The sequence below is a fragment of the Meriones unguiculatus genome, chromosome 15, assembly GCF_030254825.1.
Source record: "Meriones unguiculatus strain TT.TT164.6M chromosome 15, Bangor_MerUng_6.1, whole genome shotgun sequence".
NCBI lineage: Eukaryota > Metazoa > Chordata > Mammalia > Rodentia > Muridae > Meriones > Meriones unguiculatus.
The window spans coordinates 12,975,282-12,990,370 of NC_083362.1; the positions used below are offsets into that span (position 1 = coordinate 12,975,282).

The 15,089-nt window shown below is 41.0% G+C and overlaps 1 protein-coding gene across 2 annotated transcripts in view; it reads right to left on the reverse strand.

Annotated features, from left to right (window-relative positions):
- The window catches only part of L3mbtl4 (L3MBTL histone methyl-lysine binding protein 4), a 438,827-nt gene that overhangs the window by 238,477 nt on the left and 185,261 nt on the right, over positions 1 to 15,089 (reverse strand). For both annotated transcript variants that reach the window (XR_009586410.1, XM_060368214.1), the window contains exons 11-12: positions 5,083 to 5,168; positions 2,821 to 2,931 (exon numbers count right to left, since the gene is read on the reverse strand). Coding sequence is in view for 1 of the 2 variants with exons in the window: in XM_060368214.1 (XP_060224197.1) it covers positions 2,821 to 2,931; positions 5,083 to 5,168 (197 nt within the window). In the remaining variant the exon portion in view is untranslated. The remainder of the gene's footprint in view (positions 1 to 2,820; positions 2,932 to 5,082; positions 5,169 to 15,089) is intronic.

Consider the following 15,089-nt stretch of genomic DNA (forward strand, 5'->3'; position numbering starts at 1 on the left):
GTTGGCCGAATGTATAGTGTCAGGATGCAAACCAGATGTCAGCCTGAGAGGAGAGTGAGCTGAAAAGACTGAATGTGGCTGCTGACCACACGTCCCTGCCTCAGGGACAATGTGAGGTCTCTAATCCCGACAGCCGAACCCTGCTGGCAGCTAACGTCAACGTGTAGAAAGCCTTGGCTGGGGGTTTAGCTCTATGAAACCATGTTCATGTTACGTAAGCTCTCCGCATCAGCTACAGAGGAGAGATGAAAACTTCTTAGAGGAGTTGTTATGAAGACAGAGCTGTGGTAGTGTGCTGGATGATACACAGAGCTTAGAGCCCAAAGCAACGTGTACATTCACCCGCGAGTGATTTGCTCTGCTGTTGCAGTCTCCACAACACTCGGAACTTTTGCCACTGCCTCCATCCGCTGCGGTCCTTTTCTCTATTACTGCAATACCAGAGCAGTCACATTACCAAATTAGCCATTACGTGAAGAGAGGTAGAACAAGAGGTCAAACCCGGATCAATTTGTTGCACTGCTCGGCGGATTCTGCAGAATTAGATTTCAGACAGAGGATTGGCTAGGGAAGGACGGAGAATGAGCAAAGAGCTTGCACATATTCAACGGGCGGTCAGGACCCCAAAGTACTATCGCTGCCACCCCTCCTCGCTCCTCCATTTGCATGGATATTGTCTACTATGGGCCAGTAATTAAAAAGTATTAGGAAGACACTGCGTTTGCAGGAGAAACACCATGGAATGGGGTGATCAACACATCATGACGAATGTAGGAATTATTGAGAAAAGAGATCAAAAGGCTTCAATTACTCCCCCTTCTCCCAAAGACCTTCAGCCTCTGTATACAAGAGTTCAGAGAAAACCTAACCCTCAATTTTAATATCTCCACTCTGGAGGGGCATTAAGAAATGGATTTTGAGTTGATACTTTTGATCCTCATGTCTTCTTAGAAAATGGTCAGTTCACAGATCTCTCCTGTACCTTACAGGGCAAGACAAGTACTTACACCTTGGCAGGGACTGAGGAAGGAAGGCAGAGAGTAGGGGCTGCAGACAAGTTCTATCAGAAAACACAGGCAGCAAGAAAGAGGCGAGAGCTGTGCATGAGACCTCAAGACATTTAAATACATTCCAGCACTGGTACATTTTGATAAGCTGCTTGATATGTAAGATGGCTACATGTATAAACATATTTAATTTAACTCTAAAATCCAAAAGGCCTTCTATTATGCTCAAATCATAGAGATAACAATTATGGCTTTAAAACTTTCATAGGTACTACGTTTTCTTCAATTCTTTTTCCTCCAATAAGGATAAACGATTTCCATAAATGAAAAAGAATAAGGAGAAAAATAAAATGTTGCTTTGTAATGATCAGCTAAGTGCTCAAAAAATTTTAAAAACTCAGTGCTGAAATGGTAAATAAGAATATAATAAATTCACTCAAGGAGATAAATTTTTTAAATTATATTTTAAGATAATAAACATGTTAATTTAATATGTTTACATATTAAGCCAGCAACAAATGATCTAGTGCGAACTAGAATACATTTCTTAGGAGTATCAACAAATAGTCCTTTAATAAAAATCTAGATCGTTTTTATGTTACTAAAATTGAAATGCAATAAGTTTAAAATGTAAGCTGTTAACTAAACATGACAGTTGTAAATGTGAAACTGTGGCAGAGCCAATGTGATAAGCAATATACTTCAAACCTTGTGCCAGGAAGTAAACAATGATGAGCCAAAATGAAGCTGTGAATATTACACTTATAATAAAATTTAAGACACAATGTTGCCAAAGCATTATGGGAGACAACAGCTACATGGTTCCTGAACACACTTATTTTATTCATCTGAAAAACAAATAGCCCTGCCATGTGCGCTCCTGATAATCGCTGAAAAAGCCCCACACTTGTCTCTGAATTCCACCGAACTCATGAACCTGTAACTATGTAAAATGAATTATTCAAATTAAAGATAAAGCAAATGAAATAAGATTTCATTTAAACTGCATCAAACTGACATCAAACAAACACGTTTTTAATACAATGCCTATTAAAAGCAGTTTACTTCGTTGGTTTTATTACTATGAAAACAAACTCTGCTTGGATGGAAAATTGTTTTTAACTGTTATTCCTTACAAGATATAATTAAGCCAAGCCTGACAAATGCTTTCTGCTTTCTGCATAAAAAAGACCAAATGATTTCCTCTCAGGAAAATTTCATTTCAAAGGCTTGTCTTCAACAAGGACAAGGCACAAATCTGTTCAACTTCTTGATTTAGCTTTAACCTTTGGCTACAGTGACCAAAGCGAGTTCTGTTTTTTTTTTTTTTATATCAAAATCAGAAAACAAAAACTCATAGAAATTATGACAATAATTTCAATAAAAATTTGTTAATGGCAACAAAAAAAGACAAAATCTTTTTTTAAACAACAAGAAGAAAGAACTTACAGAATACCCAGGTAGAAATGTCTTAGAGTCCTCCATAGTAATGGTCCTGTCTAACCCAGAAACTGCCTGTTTCACATACAAACACCCAAAGTCGAGCAGAGAGAATGGAAAGCAGGTGGCGGTTTGCAGCAGCATCCTGTATCTAGACTCTTGCTAGCTACCCAGCCTCCGGCATCAGGGAAACTGTTAGTTTGCATCCTCTACTCGCAGAGGGCAGTCACGGAGGCCAGATCCATGATGGCTCTTCTCACAGAAAACTACTCTGCATCAGATTTAAAAACCGGGGAAGGTGAAGGAGATGACAAGATGAAGGAAGCGGAGTAAATACGGGGTGGGGGGGTCGGAGGAGAAAGCGAAGACGTACCTTTACCCTGTGGTCATCAGCATCCACAATGGTGGCGACACGAATTAACCGCGGATTCCGCTTGTCCACAGCTTCCAGCTTCATGTTTGGCAAAAAGCCGTGTGGAGGCCTCTGCAACGCCACAGAACAACAAGTCAGTTGCTCCTCAGCCAGCAAGTCAGACTCCCACCGAACTGGCCCCAGCCTCATGGCTGCGGTGCAGGCACAGAAATCTGTACCAAAATTGGGGTTTAATTTTAAGAGTACATGAGAGTTCATGCATATTTTCGAATCGGTGTTATAAAAGCCTATAACGATGAAGAAAAGTTTTGGCCATTTTAGAGACAGCAACAAAACAAAGACAGACTCAGTTATGAACTTATCAACGATCACTATAGTTTCTCACTGCGGCTTCTGTGTTAGTTTAGACTTTTATTCTGAAGTTATTACAAGCTAAGATACTGCTTACTGTTCTCACTGCCCACTTAAACTGGTGGAGTAAGAGGCGATTTATTTATTTAGCAAATCACTCAAAAAGGTAAACATAATATTTTCTAAATTTAACTTTTAAATATTCTGAGGGGAAAAAAAGCTGCTTAAACTGAATTTTAAGACGCTCTTAAAAATATAATCATGATGAAATTTAAAGCCATGTGCTACTCTTTCACTATTTTACCTATAATATTATGTTTAAGTCTCAAAAAATTGAGACCGAGAATGATAAAAATACAAGCAATAAAGAGAATAAAATGGGCAACCCACTACAAAAAAAATGTATCGGTCAACAGTGAGACTACTCCAACAGTTATTATCAGTTAGCACAGGCTAGCCTTCAGAAGCAATTTCACACGAAAATTGTTTGGCTGACTTTATGGGAAGCAAAAGTATACTGAATGCCTCAAGTCTAGCAGTGGCAACAGGAAAATAAAGCTCCATTAATGTGTGAGTAATAAATGGTTAAGCCGTTCCGTTCTCCGGTAGATGGTAAACTTCACCCCAGGTTTATGGAAGTGTATTTTCTCTTCAAAGCATTGATACACCTAATAAATGAACTGTGTCAGCATAAATAGGTGTATGAGAAGTTTTCTTTTCTCCCCAAGATCACTGTCATCCACAGGAATTTGATTATTTAGCATCTTAGATATCAAATATACATATTTGTGCTGAATGCAAGATAACTCCAAAACCAAAACTGCCTTTGTTGAAAAATATTACAATCGTTTTATTTTCTTGAATCTTTCCTCTGGGAAAAATCAAATGAAGACTTGGAAAAAGGTAAGAGAGAAGGGAAGCTCCAGAACATTAGGCACCTTTGTTTGCTAAAGCTTTGAAGTCTTTGAAACTCCTGTAATACCAGGACTTGCAGCTCCTTTCCTCTGTGCGCCTACATCCAGCCATTACATTTCTAAGGAAAATAGAACAGCTTTGTGTTTCAAATCTTGTCTAATCCCCTGAAAACATTTAGTAAATACGATTTATAAATAAATGAGGATACCTAATATATAAAGATCTGATTAAAGATAAACCGTTAAGCCCAGCACTTAGGAGCCAGAGAGAGGTGGAACTCTGAGTTCGAGGCCAGCATGGTCTACATAAAGAGGTCCAGGGTAGTGAGGGCTACATAGAAGTACCTTGTCCCCCCCAAAAAAAATAAAAAAAAAAGTAAAGTTGAGTTAGGAGGATACAGAGTTTGGAAAAGAATAGTATTTTAAAAACCACTGCTTTAGAACACAAATATTTATAATTGTATCACTTTTGTATGTAACATCTTTTATAAATTAATGTCTTCCTAGTTAAACCCTGAACAAATAGACATGTGTAAATATGAATTGCAAACATCGGTATTCTCTCCATTGCTAGAACAAACACTGCCCTCATGTAGATAAATCTGTGTTCATGAAACTCCATCTACTATTTCACCTGTTTGATTATGTTTATGATCATTATCTAAACAGTCCCTAAGGGGCCCCAGGAAGTCCAGAGTTCTCAACACAGTAGGCCCAAAGAAACGGACTTCAGGTTCTCCACCTGCAGTGGCTGACGGGGCACTTCTGGTTAGAGCCTCAGTGTCCTCTGTGACTCCCAATAAGAAACTGTTCTCCATGATGGAGTTTAGGAGCAACAGCAAATAAGCACCAACTTTGTACCATTAGCTGACAGCAAAGCAGGTTGGTTATGAAGTTATCCCTGGACGTAAGAACTAGACCTCTGTAAAGCAGCAGCAGCAGCCAGGCTCACCTGCGGGACATTGTGGAGTCTAGAGCACGCACCCCGGGAACTCACCGTGTTGAAGGCTTTGGCAGGAACTGCCTTTGCTTGAGTAGCTCGCAGGTAGTCTGTCCAGGAAAAGTTATGTGGTTCAGGATAACCTGAGAAAACACACATACCACGCACATACACACACACACACGTCAGAAGATTTATCACAGATCCCCATGGGCTTTGAAAGCCGATAGTAGTGCTGTTACCTGAAGGCACGTCAGTCTTCTGCTAACCTCTGAGAGGACTAAAGCAAATGTGTGCAAGCACTCAATAACTACTTCATTCATTCACTCCAGGTGGTTTGGCCAGAATTTGGGGGCCCTAAGTGGAATCCCAGGACTCTGACTCCTTAGAACTGAGACAAAACCTAGCATCAGCCATCTGACTTTGTACCATGAACCCGAAGAGAAATCCTAAGGCTCTTGCCAACCCTTCTGATAATGCTATGCCTAGCTGCATTCTATTCGTGTTATTAAAACTGTATAACTACAATGTTCCAAAACAGCTGTACTTATTATTACATTTTATTTTATTTGTTTTGGGTTTCTGAGACCAGCTGGCACTAAGTAAAGCTAGTGATCGTCTTGTCTCCACCTTCCGAAGGCTGAGACTGTCGGAACAGGAACACACAAAAAGTAGCTTATCACCGATTTTAAATCTATACATAAACAATGTTCAGACGCATATGTACAAATTCAAAAGTACACGCTTGACATGTTTTAATGAACTGAATTGCAAAGTGTTTATTTTTAGCTTCTTATTTATTAATGAAGGTATTTCATATTATAAGCCTATTTTTGTTGCTCCTGAGTACAGGATTAGAAAACTCTATACAGTTGTATGCATAAAGTGTTCTTTTAGTTTTACTTGTAAAAATTACAATCCAGTTGAATCCTTGTCAATACATGTCAGACATATTGTGTTTAAATATTTAAAATATCGAGTCTAAGAAGGGAATAGGAAGGCATAGGTGATATGAACAAGGAAACGGGAAACAGTAGGGGGTGTTAATTGTGGATTGGGAGGAAGAATAATACAGAAGAAAAGGAAGGGGGTGGAAGGATAAATAATCCTAAAGACTCTTAAGAAAGACACAAGGAATCATATTGCTTTATATTTATCTGAAATTATACACAGAGACACATGATACACATACTACACACACACACACACACACACACACACTATAGGTGATGATGCTGACCCCCAAGAGCCATAGACAATCTAACAAATGTCCAGTTTTAGTCATGAGAAATATCCTCTTAAGCTGTTGGTCAGTGGAGTTTGAGAGACTCCAGAAATAGTACAAGCTCTTGCTGCTGTGCATGGTGCCTTGCAGAAGGTGAAGGGAAGTCCCTGCAGCTGAAGACGCCATGTTCTTCAGACCCAGGACTCAGACATGAGGGCTTCTTTCTGGTGTAACAGGGGACCAACAAAAACTCAGCATGTAAGTGTTGAAAGGTTTACAACTGACGTGCAATAATACAATCTGGCTATGTTATTCAGAAATCTTTTTTTTTCCTGACAAAATATATGGGGTGGTTTGGAACAAAGAAAGGGAAGGGGAAATAATATAATTATATTATGGTCTTTAGAAAAACAAAGAAATATATATATTTAAAAAAATAACGTGGTATGCTAAGTCTCCATGTACTTCCCTATAATTTGCCAGTGTTGCTGATCATTTTCCTTCATTTTTAGACATCTTGTGAAAAATGTATTTAAAGGACATAAGCCAAGTGGACAGCCTGAACATTTTCACAGCCTATGTACGACCAGAGCTAGGTCAAAACAAGTGTGTCCTGGAGAACTCCAACTCATGGGTATCCCTACTATCACTTCCTGATCCTCACCACTCTCCTCCAGAGGACGCACCCTTCCCTGCACCCAAGGGCTGGCTTTGCTAGCTCTGTGTTCCAATGCACAAATACCGTCACGTACCGAGTCCCATGTGTGTCAACTATATGGCACTCTACAGTACTTGGCGAGTATCTGCAGAGTGCATGAAATTCACCTCCCTAGAGGTCATTGGCCTTTAATATTTTGATGCTCAGGAATGACAAATGGGTGAGCTAAGATGATGCTGGAGCACACATCCCTACAGTTCCAAGCAGGACTCCGATGTAAAGGTCTCTCCTGTTGGTGCTAGTAGTCTCAGATGTACCACAGGAACGGGATGGTATGACTACACCACACTGGCTAGTGCTCCAAGAAGAATGAATCTTGGATAATGCTAATTGATCACCATCTGATTGGAATTGATAAGGCCATATAAAGAAGGGAAATGTAACAGTTGGATGCTTGCTCCCCATCAGGAAGGCCGACATATGGGCAAGAGCAGCTTCAAACCCTTGATAAGGGGATGCTTGACTATCTTCACCAGAAACCAAAGCAGAAACATAGTTTGACCCCCATAACATTCATCTGAAAGTTCTCCAATTATAGTCAGCAGAAGTCCTTACAGGCCTAACATCCTGGCCTCGGTGAACTTCCCATAGAGAAGTAGCATAACCACCATTATACTTATACAATGAAAGACTCAAAAATCATAGGTATGCTAGGCAATGTTAAAATGATGGACAGCAGTTCAATTTAACAACCAGAAGAAAAAGGGATCTTCTAATAAGGTGTATGTCCAATCGGGATAAAGGAAATACAGACCACGAACAAGGATGTTGACTGCACTAGGTATCACGTTAAAATCAACCAGTCATCCAAATGGCATGGACCATAAATAACACCAAGGCATCATACAAGTAAATGAAGCACGGCATGTTCTGCTTCATACAAGGACACCAAGTCTTGTTCTGAGCGAGAGAGGCCTGGCATTTTATGTGACTTATCCAAAGGAAAACAGCTAAAAGTGAGATCAAAGCTGCAGCTCAGGCCTCCTGACCTGCTGCTTTGAGGCTTACTGAGTGCTGTTGCAACCCCTGTTCAAGAGAAATTACTAAGAAATCAAGGGTTATGTGTCTAGTAGCAACTAAGCTCTGAGCTGGCTTGTCTCAATATCATAACAGGCTGGATTATCAAAAAATTCCCAGAGGACAGCACTTATTGATTGCTCTGTTTTGGATCTTGAATGGAACTAAAATGAAGTAGGTCATCCCAGCATCCAGGTCTTTAACAGGAGAGCTGTTCTAACAGAAAGTGGCACTCTACAGAAGTCAGTCTCTCCCTCCCTCCCTCTCCGTCTTCCTCTCTCTCTCCCTCTCTCATTCTCCCTCCCTTTCTCTCTGTGGAGGAGGGGTGAAGCTATTGGAGTGGGGTACTTACTTACCACACCTCAAGTGGTGATCACTGTGACCCTGTGCCAGGGCTATAAGATCTAGCATGCAATTTCAGATGCCTTAATCCCTATAAAGTCTCGTTCAGATTCACGTTGTTCTCTAAAGTAGCAAACAAACATTAGAACAAAGCTCTCATAATTACAGTGCCACTGATGTCAAAAGTCCTGTTCGCATATTCAGCCCCACACAATTAAAGAGAGGTTGGGAAAGACTTTCTGACAAGATAACTAAGTAAGACTGACCACAGGCTATCAGTTCTGTCACCTGGACAGCCATAACTCTTTGATGTTTCAGCTGGAGAATTGTGCCTCTGCCTTTTGTCAAGAGAGACATTTTGTTATTTTTTTTCTGTTTTGTTGTTGTTTGTTTGTTTGTTTTTAAAGATAGTCTTACTATGTAGGCTGGGCTACCCACAAACTTCTAGCCATCCTCCTGTCTTCTGAGTGTTGGTATGGGTATAGAGCAACATGTCCAGTTCGGAGAGCTCACTTTGCAATTGTTTTGTTCAAAACCTGCAGCTGAGTTTAAATCGATGCAGAATATATTATGTAAAGAGAAGAGCACAGCTCTGTGTCTAGTGAAATCGCCAGCAACTAACGTGTTTGTACTGCTTTTGACCTCCCTTGTACTTGCTGTAGTGCTGCTGTCTGCTTTCCAGGGGTTATAATGATTCAGGACCAGGTAACCAGCATCCCAGGTCTCTTCCCTCCTAAACATTGAATGAAACCTGTAGTTGTTTTGCCTTTCTTTTCCCCTCTCACTAACTACATAATATTTGACTCCGAGTTAGTCTCAGACTGCCCCGACTATTCCCTTATGTCATCGTTTCATTGTTCTCTGCACTGCAGGCCCCAGCCACTCTTCACGCTTATCAGGTGCTCACTTACTAGATTTTTTGATAATTAACTAATCCCTGACTACCTACAAGAACACATTTGGGAACTAGCTTATTACAACCAATACAATATTTCTTTGAGTAATAAGTAATTATTACATTTTAACACCCAATAAGACATTTCTTCTTACATGAGTCTTGCCATTGCAACTCATCTCTACATGGAAATTGTTAAGTAATTACTGACTACCAACAGTTTTCTGCATGTTGTTCAAATATCTGACCTATCTCAGCCGCCTGGTGATTGTGAAGATATAGAGAGAGGACTGCTGTTATTCCTGGAGAGTAAATTATAATGTCTTCCCTGGTTTCAAAGATGATAGTAACAGTCTAAGGAAATAACCCTAAACTCAGCATTCATTGATAAGCTTCAATGTTCAACTTACGGTTTTTAAATGCAGAAATAAAGATACACTCTCACTGTTCCTTTCTAAATGTAGCCAAATATCAATAATACATTTAAGTTTTTTTCTTATGTTTTCATGTTTGTATTTGTGTGAGTGTATGGGAGGGTGGGGTTGCTTAGAAGCTGCCACATGTGAGGTCAAATATCAACTTGTGAAAATCAGTTCTCCTTTTCTACCTTTTGAGAATGCAAGATGGAACTCAGGTCGCCAGCCTTGGTGACAGATGCCTTTGCCTGCTGAGCTAGTCAGCTAGCCCCAGTAAATGCATTTTAAAGGAATTCTTAACGACAGAAAGAGTCTTAAATTATTTGGAAAGAATGCACTATTCAAACCTCAATGATAAGAAAGGGAATGTGGGTATCCTTGAGTATGTGTATGCAATCATATGGGAAAGGGCAAAATAGGTACAGCATAGAATGCCAAGGATTCAAGATGTTTTCTTCTGGGAGGAAACTTGAACAGCAATTTTTGGACTCCTCTGAAGCTAGGTACAGTCCTCTCGCTGGGTGGTAACTAATGTAAATGAGGTCAACAGACAACTTGTGGTCAAAGTAAGAAGTCACTTTTCAGTTTAACCACTAAAGCCTCCCGGCCACCACGTGTACCCATCACATTAGGATATTTCCAAAGACCTAGAAAAGTCCCAGCCCCAGATCAACGGCAAACAAACAAACAAAGAAGCAAGCAAACAACCCCCTACTAACTCATATCAGCATGCTCGTACCGTGGGAGACGGGGAAGGTGGTAAATGTGTTAAAGACATGAAGATTTTGAAGTGGTTTAATACACTGGCTATTTCACAGTAACTAGCACAAAGGGATTAGCAATAGTGCTTTGCATGGTAGGGATAGATGGCTGGGGGGAAACAGAAGGCAACAAAGATAGCAAGTTTTGCAGCTGGGGTGCTATAAATATAATGCTATTTAAGCAAAATAATTAATTCATTAAAGCACAACTAAGACAATAATACAAAGTCACAGTGAAAATAGATTAGAAGCCAATGGTTTATGACAACAAATATTTCTGGAAGCATAAAAAGCAAGCCAGTGAATGAAAACTGACCTAAGAGTACCGAGAAAGCCCAGACAGAAACCTTTTAAAGAAAAATGCCAAAATAAGGAGCAGGAAATTGATGAGACTCCAGGAACTGCAGCCACTAGACACTTCCTCAGGAAGTACCATGCGGCCGAAAGCAGACAGTTGCTTCAAGTTCTGACAGGCGCTGTTAGACAGACCCTAGCTACGGCATACAGGTGTTCTGAATTCTCCACATCCTGATCAACCGTTCCCAGTTGTTGTGCACTGCTGTCTTGTTGTTTGTGGACAGTAGCTACCTGATGCACACAGACAGGTGACACTGCAGCTCTTTGCCTCTTCTTGATGAGTCATGGTGCTCACCATTATGCCATGTGCTCACAGGCCATTCACATATCCTCTATGGAGACGTGTGTGTGTAAATCCTCCCCTTTTGTTGTTCCAATTCCTCTTTGTGGTGCTGTGGATCAAACCCAGGGCCTTGCCCATTCTAGGCAAGTACCTTACATTGTGTTACCAAGCTACATCCCCAGGGCATTTAGCCCAGTTTTGAATTGGTTTGTTTTGATGTTGAATTTTAGGCTTTCTCTTTACATTCTAAATATCAATCCCTTATTAAATATATGAGTTGTAAATATTTTTTTCTGTTCTTTAATTATCCTATAAAAACCTCCTTTGCATATACTGAAGTTGATCTTTGGCAAGCAGAAGTATCGAATCTTCATAAAATCCAACTGTTTTTTTTTTTTCTCTTGACTCCTGTGCCTTTGCTGCTATAGTTAAAACAAACAAAAAAAAAAAAACACCAGCAGATACAAAGACATAAAATTCACCCCTGTGCTTCCTTTTGCAAGTTTTAATAGATAAGCTTTTAAAGTTTGGCCTTTGAAGATTTTGAAGCCATTTTTCCATATGGTTTAAGCTAAGGTTGCAACTTTTGTTTTGCATGTAAATAACCAGTTTTCCTAATGTAGCTTGAAATGGTTCAATCCTCATTGAATGGCTTTGACACACTTTTTAAAATCATTTCAGCATGTATTTGAAAGTTCGTCTTCAGGTCTCTACTCTCTTCCATCGTCTGATCTTGTCCATCTAGATCCTCCTGTGGGTGTCATGGTGTCCACAGAATGCAGTGAGAGTTTGGTTCTTTCCTATTTGGACAGCTGTTATCCCAGTAAGATGCATGAACTATGGGGTGAGTTGTTATTCTTTAGAAAAGAGATCTTGCCTGAGGAGAAACCAGGCTTAGTTCCCTGTCCCACCATCCTACAAAGCCAGAACAACAAACTCCAGATAAAGCGATCATCCAGGACTTCTCAGCCAGACACTTGCCAAATTGAGTGAGCAGCAATCCCAAAGCATCCATGTCACACTGACTCCATTCACGTAGCTCTGACAAAGGCCTCACCTCCTCTCTTCACTTACTCTCTATATTACTCAGGGTCTTCTCAAGGAACAGAACTGACAGATGCAATAATATGTATGTATGCACATATATGTGTGAATACATATGTAACACACAGACACGGTTTATTAGAGTGGGTTACAGTGCAATCCTGGCGGTCTCCTAACAGAAAGGCCAAGGCTCCAGAAGTTGTTCAGCCTAGGAGACTTCACAGTTTATAAATCGTAATCTGGTGCTGGAGTCTCAGGGAGGTCCTAAAGAGCTGCCCGTTTTCAGTATCCCTTCTAATTCCAAAGAAGTAAGCTCTAACATCAGCAACAAGTAGATGAATGCGCTAGCAAGGAGTGAGGCAAGCAGGCAAAAGCAGAGGCTTCCTTCTTCCATGTCTTTCTATGTGGTCCAGAAAGCGTGGCCCACATTTAAGGTGGATCTTCTGACCTCAGATGGTCCAAATTTAGTATGGGTCTTCTAATTCAAATAAAACAACCAAGAAAAATCCCTGTAAGTGTGTCCAGCTGCTTGGATGTTTAGTTAATTTCAGGTATAGTCAAGTTGATAACCAAGATTGGTTTTCTCATGTCCACATGGCATCCTTAATTTCCAAATGAAAAAATAATGATACACCAAGACATAATCTTGCCTAAGTGATAATATATCCCACCCTGTTTCTCCCTAATGCTGTCCTCTGATCTGGCCTACATTTTGTCAACTGAATTTTCCCATAGCCTCCGTTATAAACTCATCAATTTCTCTGCCTTCCTAACTTCTTGTTAATATTCTAACACTGAACTGAAAACCATTTCAATCTCTGGTTCTCTAGAATTTAAAGATAACAAACAAAATACGGAAATGATATTCTGTCACAAAGCCACACACTGCTATAAAATTCTCCCCACAAAGCAGCTCTTCCTCTTTTGGGACAGGTGCTGGCCCTTTGATTAATCACCTTGCTATTCTTTGTAACAATCAGAGATTCATTTGACAAATGTACAGCCATCTCGATCTGCCACCAGCTTTAATGTCAAGGAAGGCAGCCCATTTCCCCACATAATCTACATAGCAGATTACAGCAGCCTGTACAAAGTAGGGTCCATGGCTTCTAAGTAGTTCAAAGAGGACAGTGAAAAAGATGGACAGGGCAGGAGAAAGGAGCTGATAAACACAGGGGTACTTGCGGTACTTGAACATTATTATTAGCTAGCATCACTCTAGTTAATCTAATAAATATCAGTGTGTGCTGGAATCTAGTGAGTATAAATTTGGTGAGAGAGAAAGAGAGAATATTTATATGATCTTGGAGTAACTTTCCAATAGCTATGGATTCATTCCACTGGGAAAAAAAAGAATAATTGTACAGTGGAGAAACTCCCCTTCAGGCCTGTAACAAAGTTTCCCCTGACAGGAAGGACCTAGCCGGAAATGCATACACCTGCCAGGATACAACAGAAACAAGCAGGGCCATGGGCATGACTTCTGGGACACCCCTGTAGAAATGCCAGGAATGCACCTAATCATGAGAAAGTGTGGGACAAACCTGGAGTGAGGAACATGTTCCAGACTAACCGGCCTGAGGTCCACAAAAATGGGAAGTGTGTGACATCAAGCAGGAGTGGAGAACATTTGCGTTAGTGATGGAAGTGAAGGAGACACGAGTGCAATGTGGACCACCAGCATGTTTTCCCGCTGATTTGTTTTCCTACGGAGGATGTTAGTTTGTGGCAGGCGAAACTTCGATTTTGGCAGTTTACCATCATTTGGTTTGGCAGGGAGGGCTTTTTTTCCGGTTCTCATGGCTGCTCTGAATAATGAGAAGGGCTAAGTTTTAACGTTAAACCCCTTGAAAGGCCATAGGAAAGCTATTTGTGCTGAACTTCAGCATCACTTCTTGCCACATCTCCTCCTGCCAACCAGACCCTTAAGCCAAGCGCGTTAGCCCTGGTGTGCTTAACTCCATGCACGGAGGGGCTTCTCGCATTTTGAATTTCTTCCACTTCCTTCCGTCTGACAGTCCTTCATAGTCCAATCAAATTCTGCGTGCCCACCAGAGACTAATTCGGGCACCGGCTCGGCCGTGAAGCTCTCTTTTGCGTGCCTAGTGCTGCCCTAGATCTCCTCCTTCCGCTGCATTCCGATGTCCACGTGTAGCACTCTGTGGAGCCCGGTGGAAGGGAAGGGAGGGTGAAGGAGTTCGAGATGTGCCCCGAAAGGTCAGCCATGAGATCACAAGCTCACAGAGGCAGGTCTGTGCCTCCCTCTCGACACCATGTCTCCAGCAAGGAAAACAGAAGTTGACCTAAATGTCACGAAGTTGCCTTGAAAACAGGCAAGTGTGGGAAAGTCTCTGCCATGGTGGAAAGCTGAGAGAAATGAGAACCCCAATCAGATTCCACTTCATACCCATTATGGTGGTTCAGATAAATAGACAGACAGGCGTCAGTCGAGATGCAGAGAAGCAGGAAAGTCCGCACCGCCTACGGGAATGCAAACAGTGTAGTACCATGCAGAACAGCACAGTGGGTCCTCAATGGCTTGGACACCGGGTTACCAAATTATCCCCAAACTCCAGCCCCAGCTGCAAATGCGGAGAACCAAGAGCACGTGTTCAAGCAAAACCGAACCTCCACAGTAATTATATTCAGAATATACCCCACGTAGAGGTAACCTGGATGCCTGCCAATGGATAAACAGGCCCACAATTGGGTTTTAGTCCATTTAGTGATATACGCTAGTGAAAAGGACATTGTGGGTGGAACGGAAATACTATGCTCAAGGAGAGAAGCAGGACACAAAGGCAGCAGACCACGTTCTTGCTCACAAAAAACTATCAAGGGCATTTGTGAAAACACAAGGTAAATTAGTGGTTGTCAAGAATGTAAAAAGATAGGATTGGAGAATAATAGGCAGCTCTCTGGGAATTCCTTTTCGGGGTGATGAAAGCGCTGTCAAAATGAGTGTGGTAGTGGTTACAACTCTGCAAATATGGTAAAAGTGCTGAC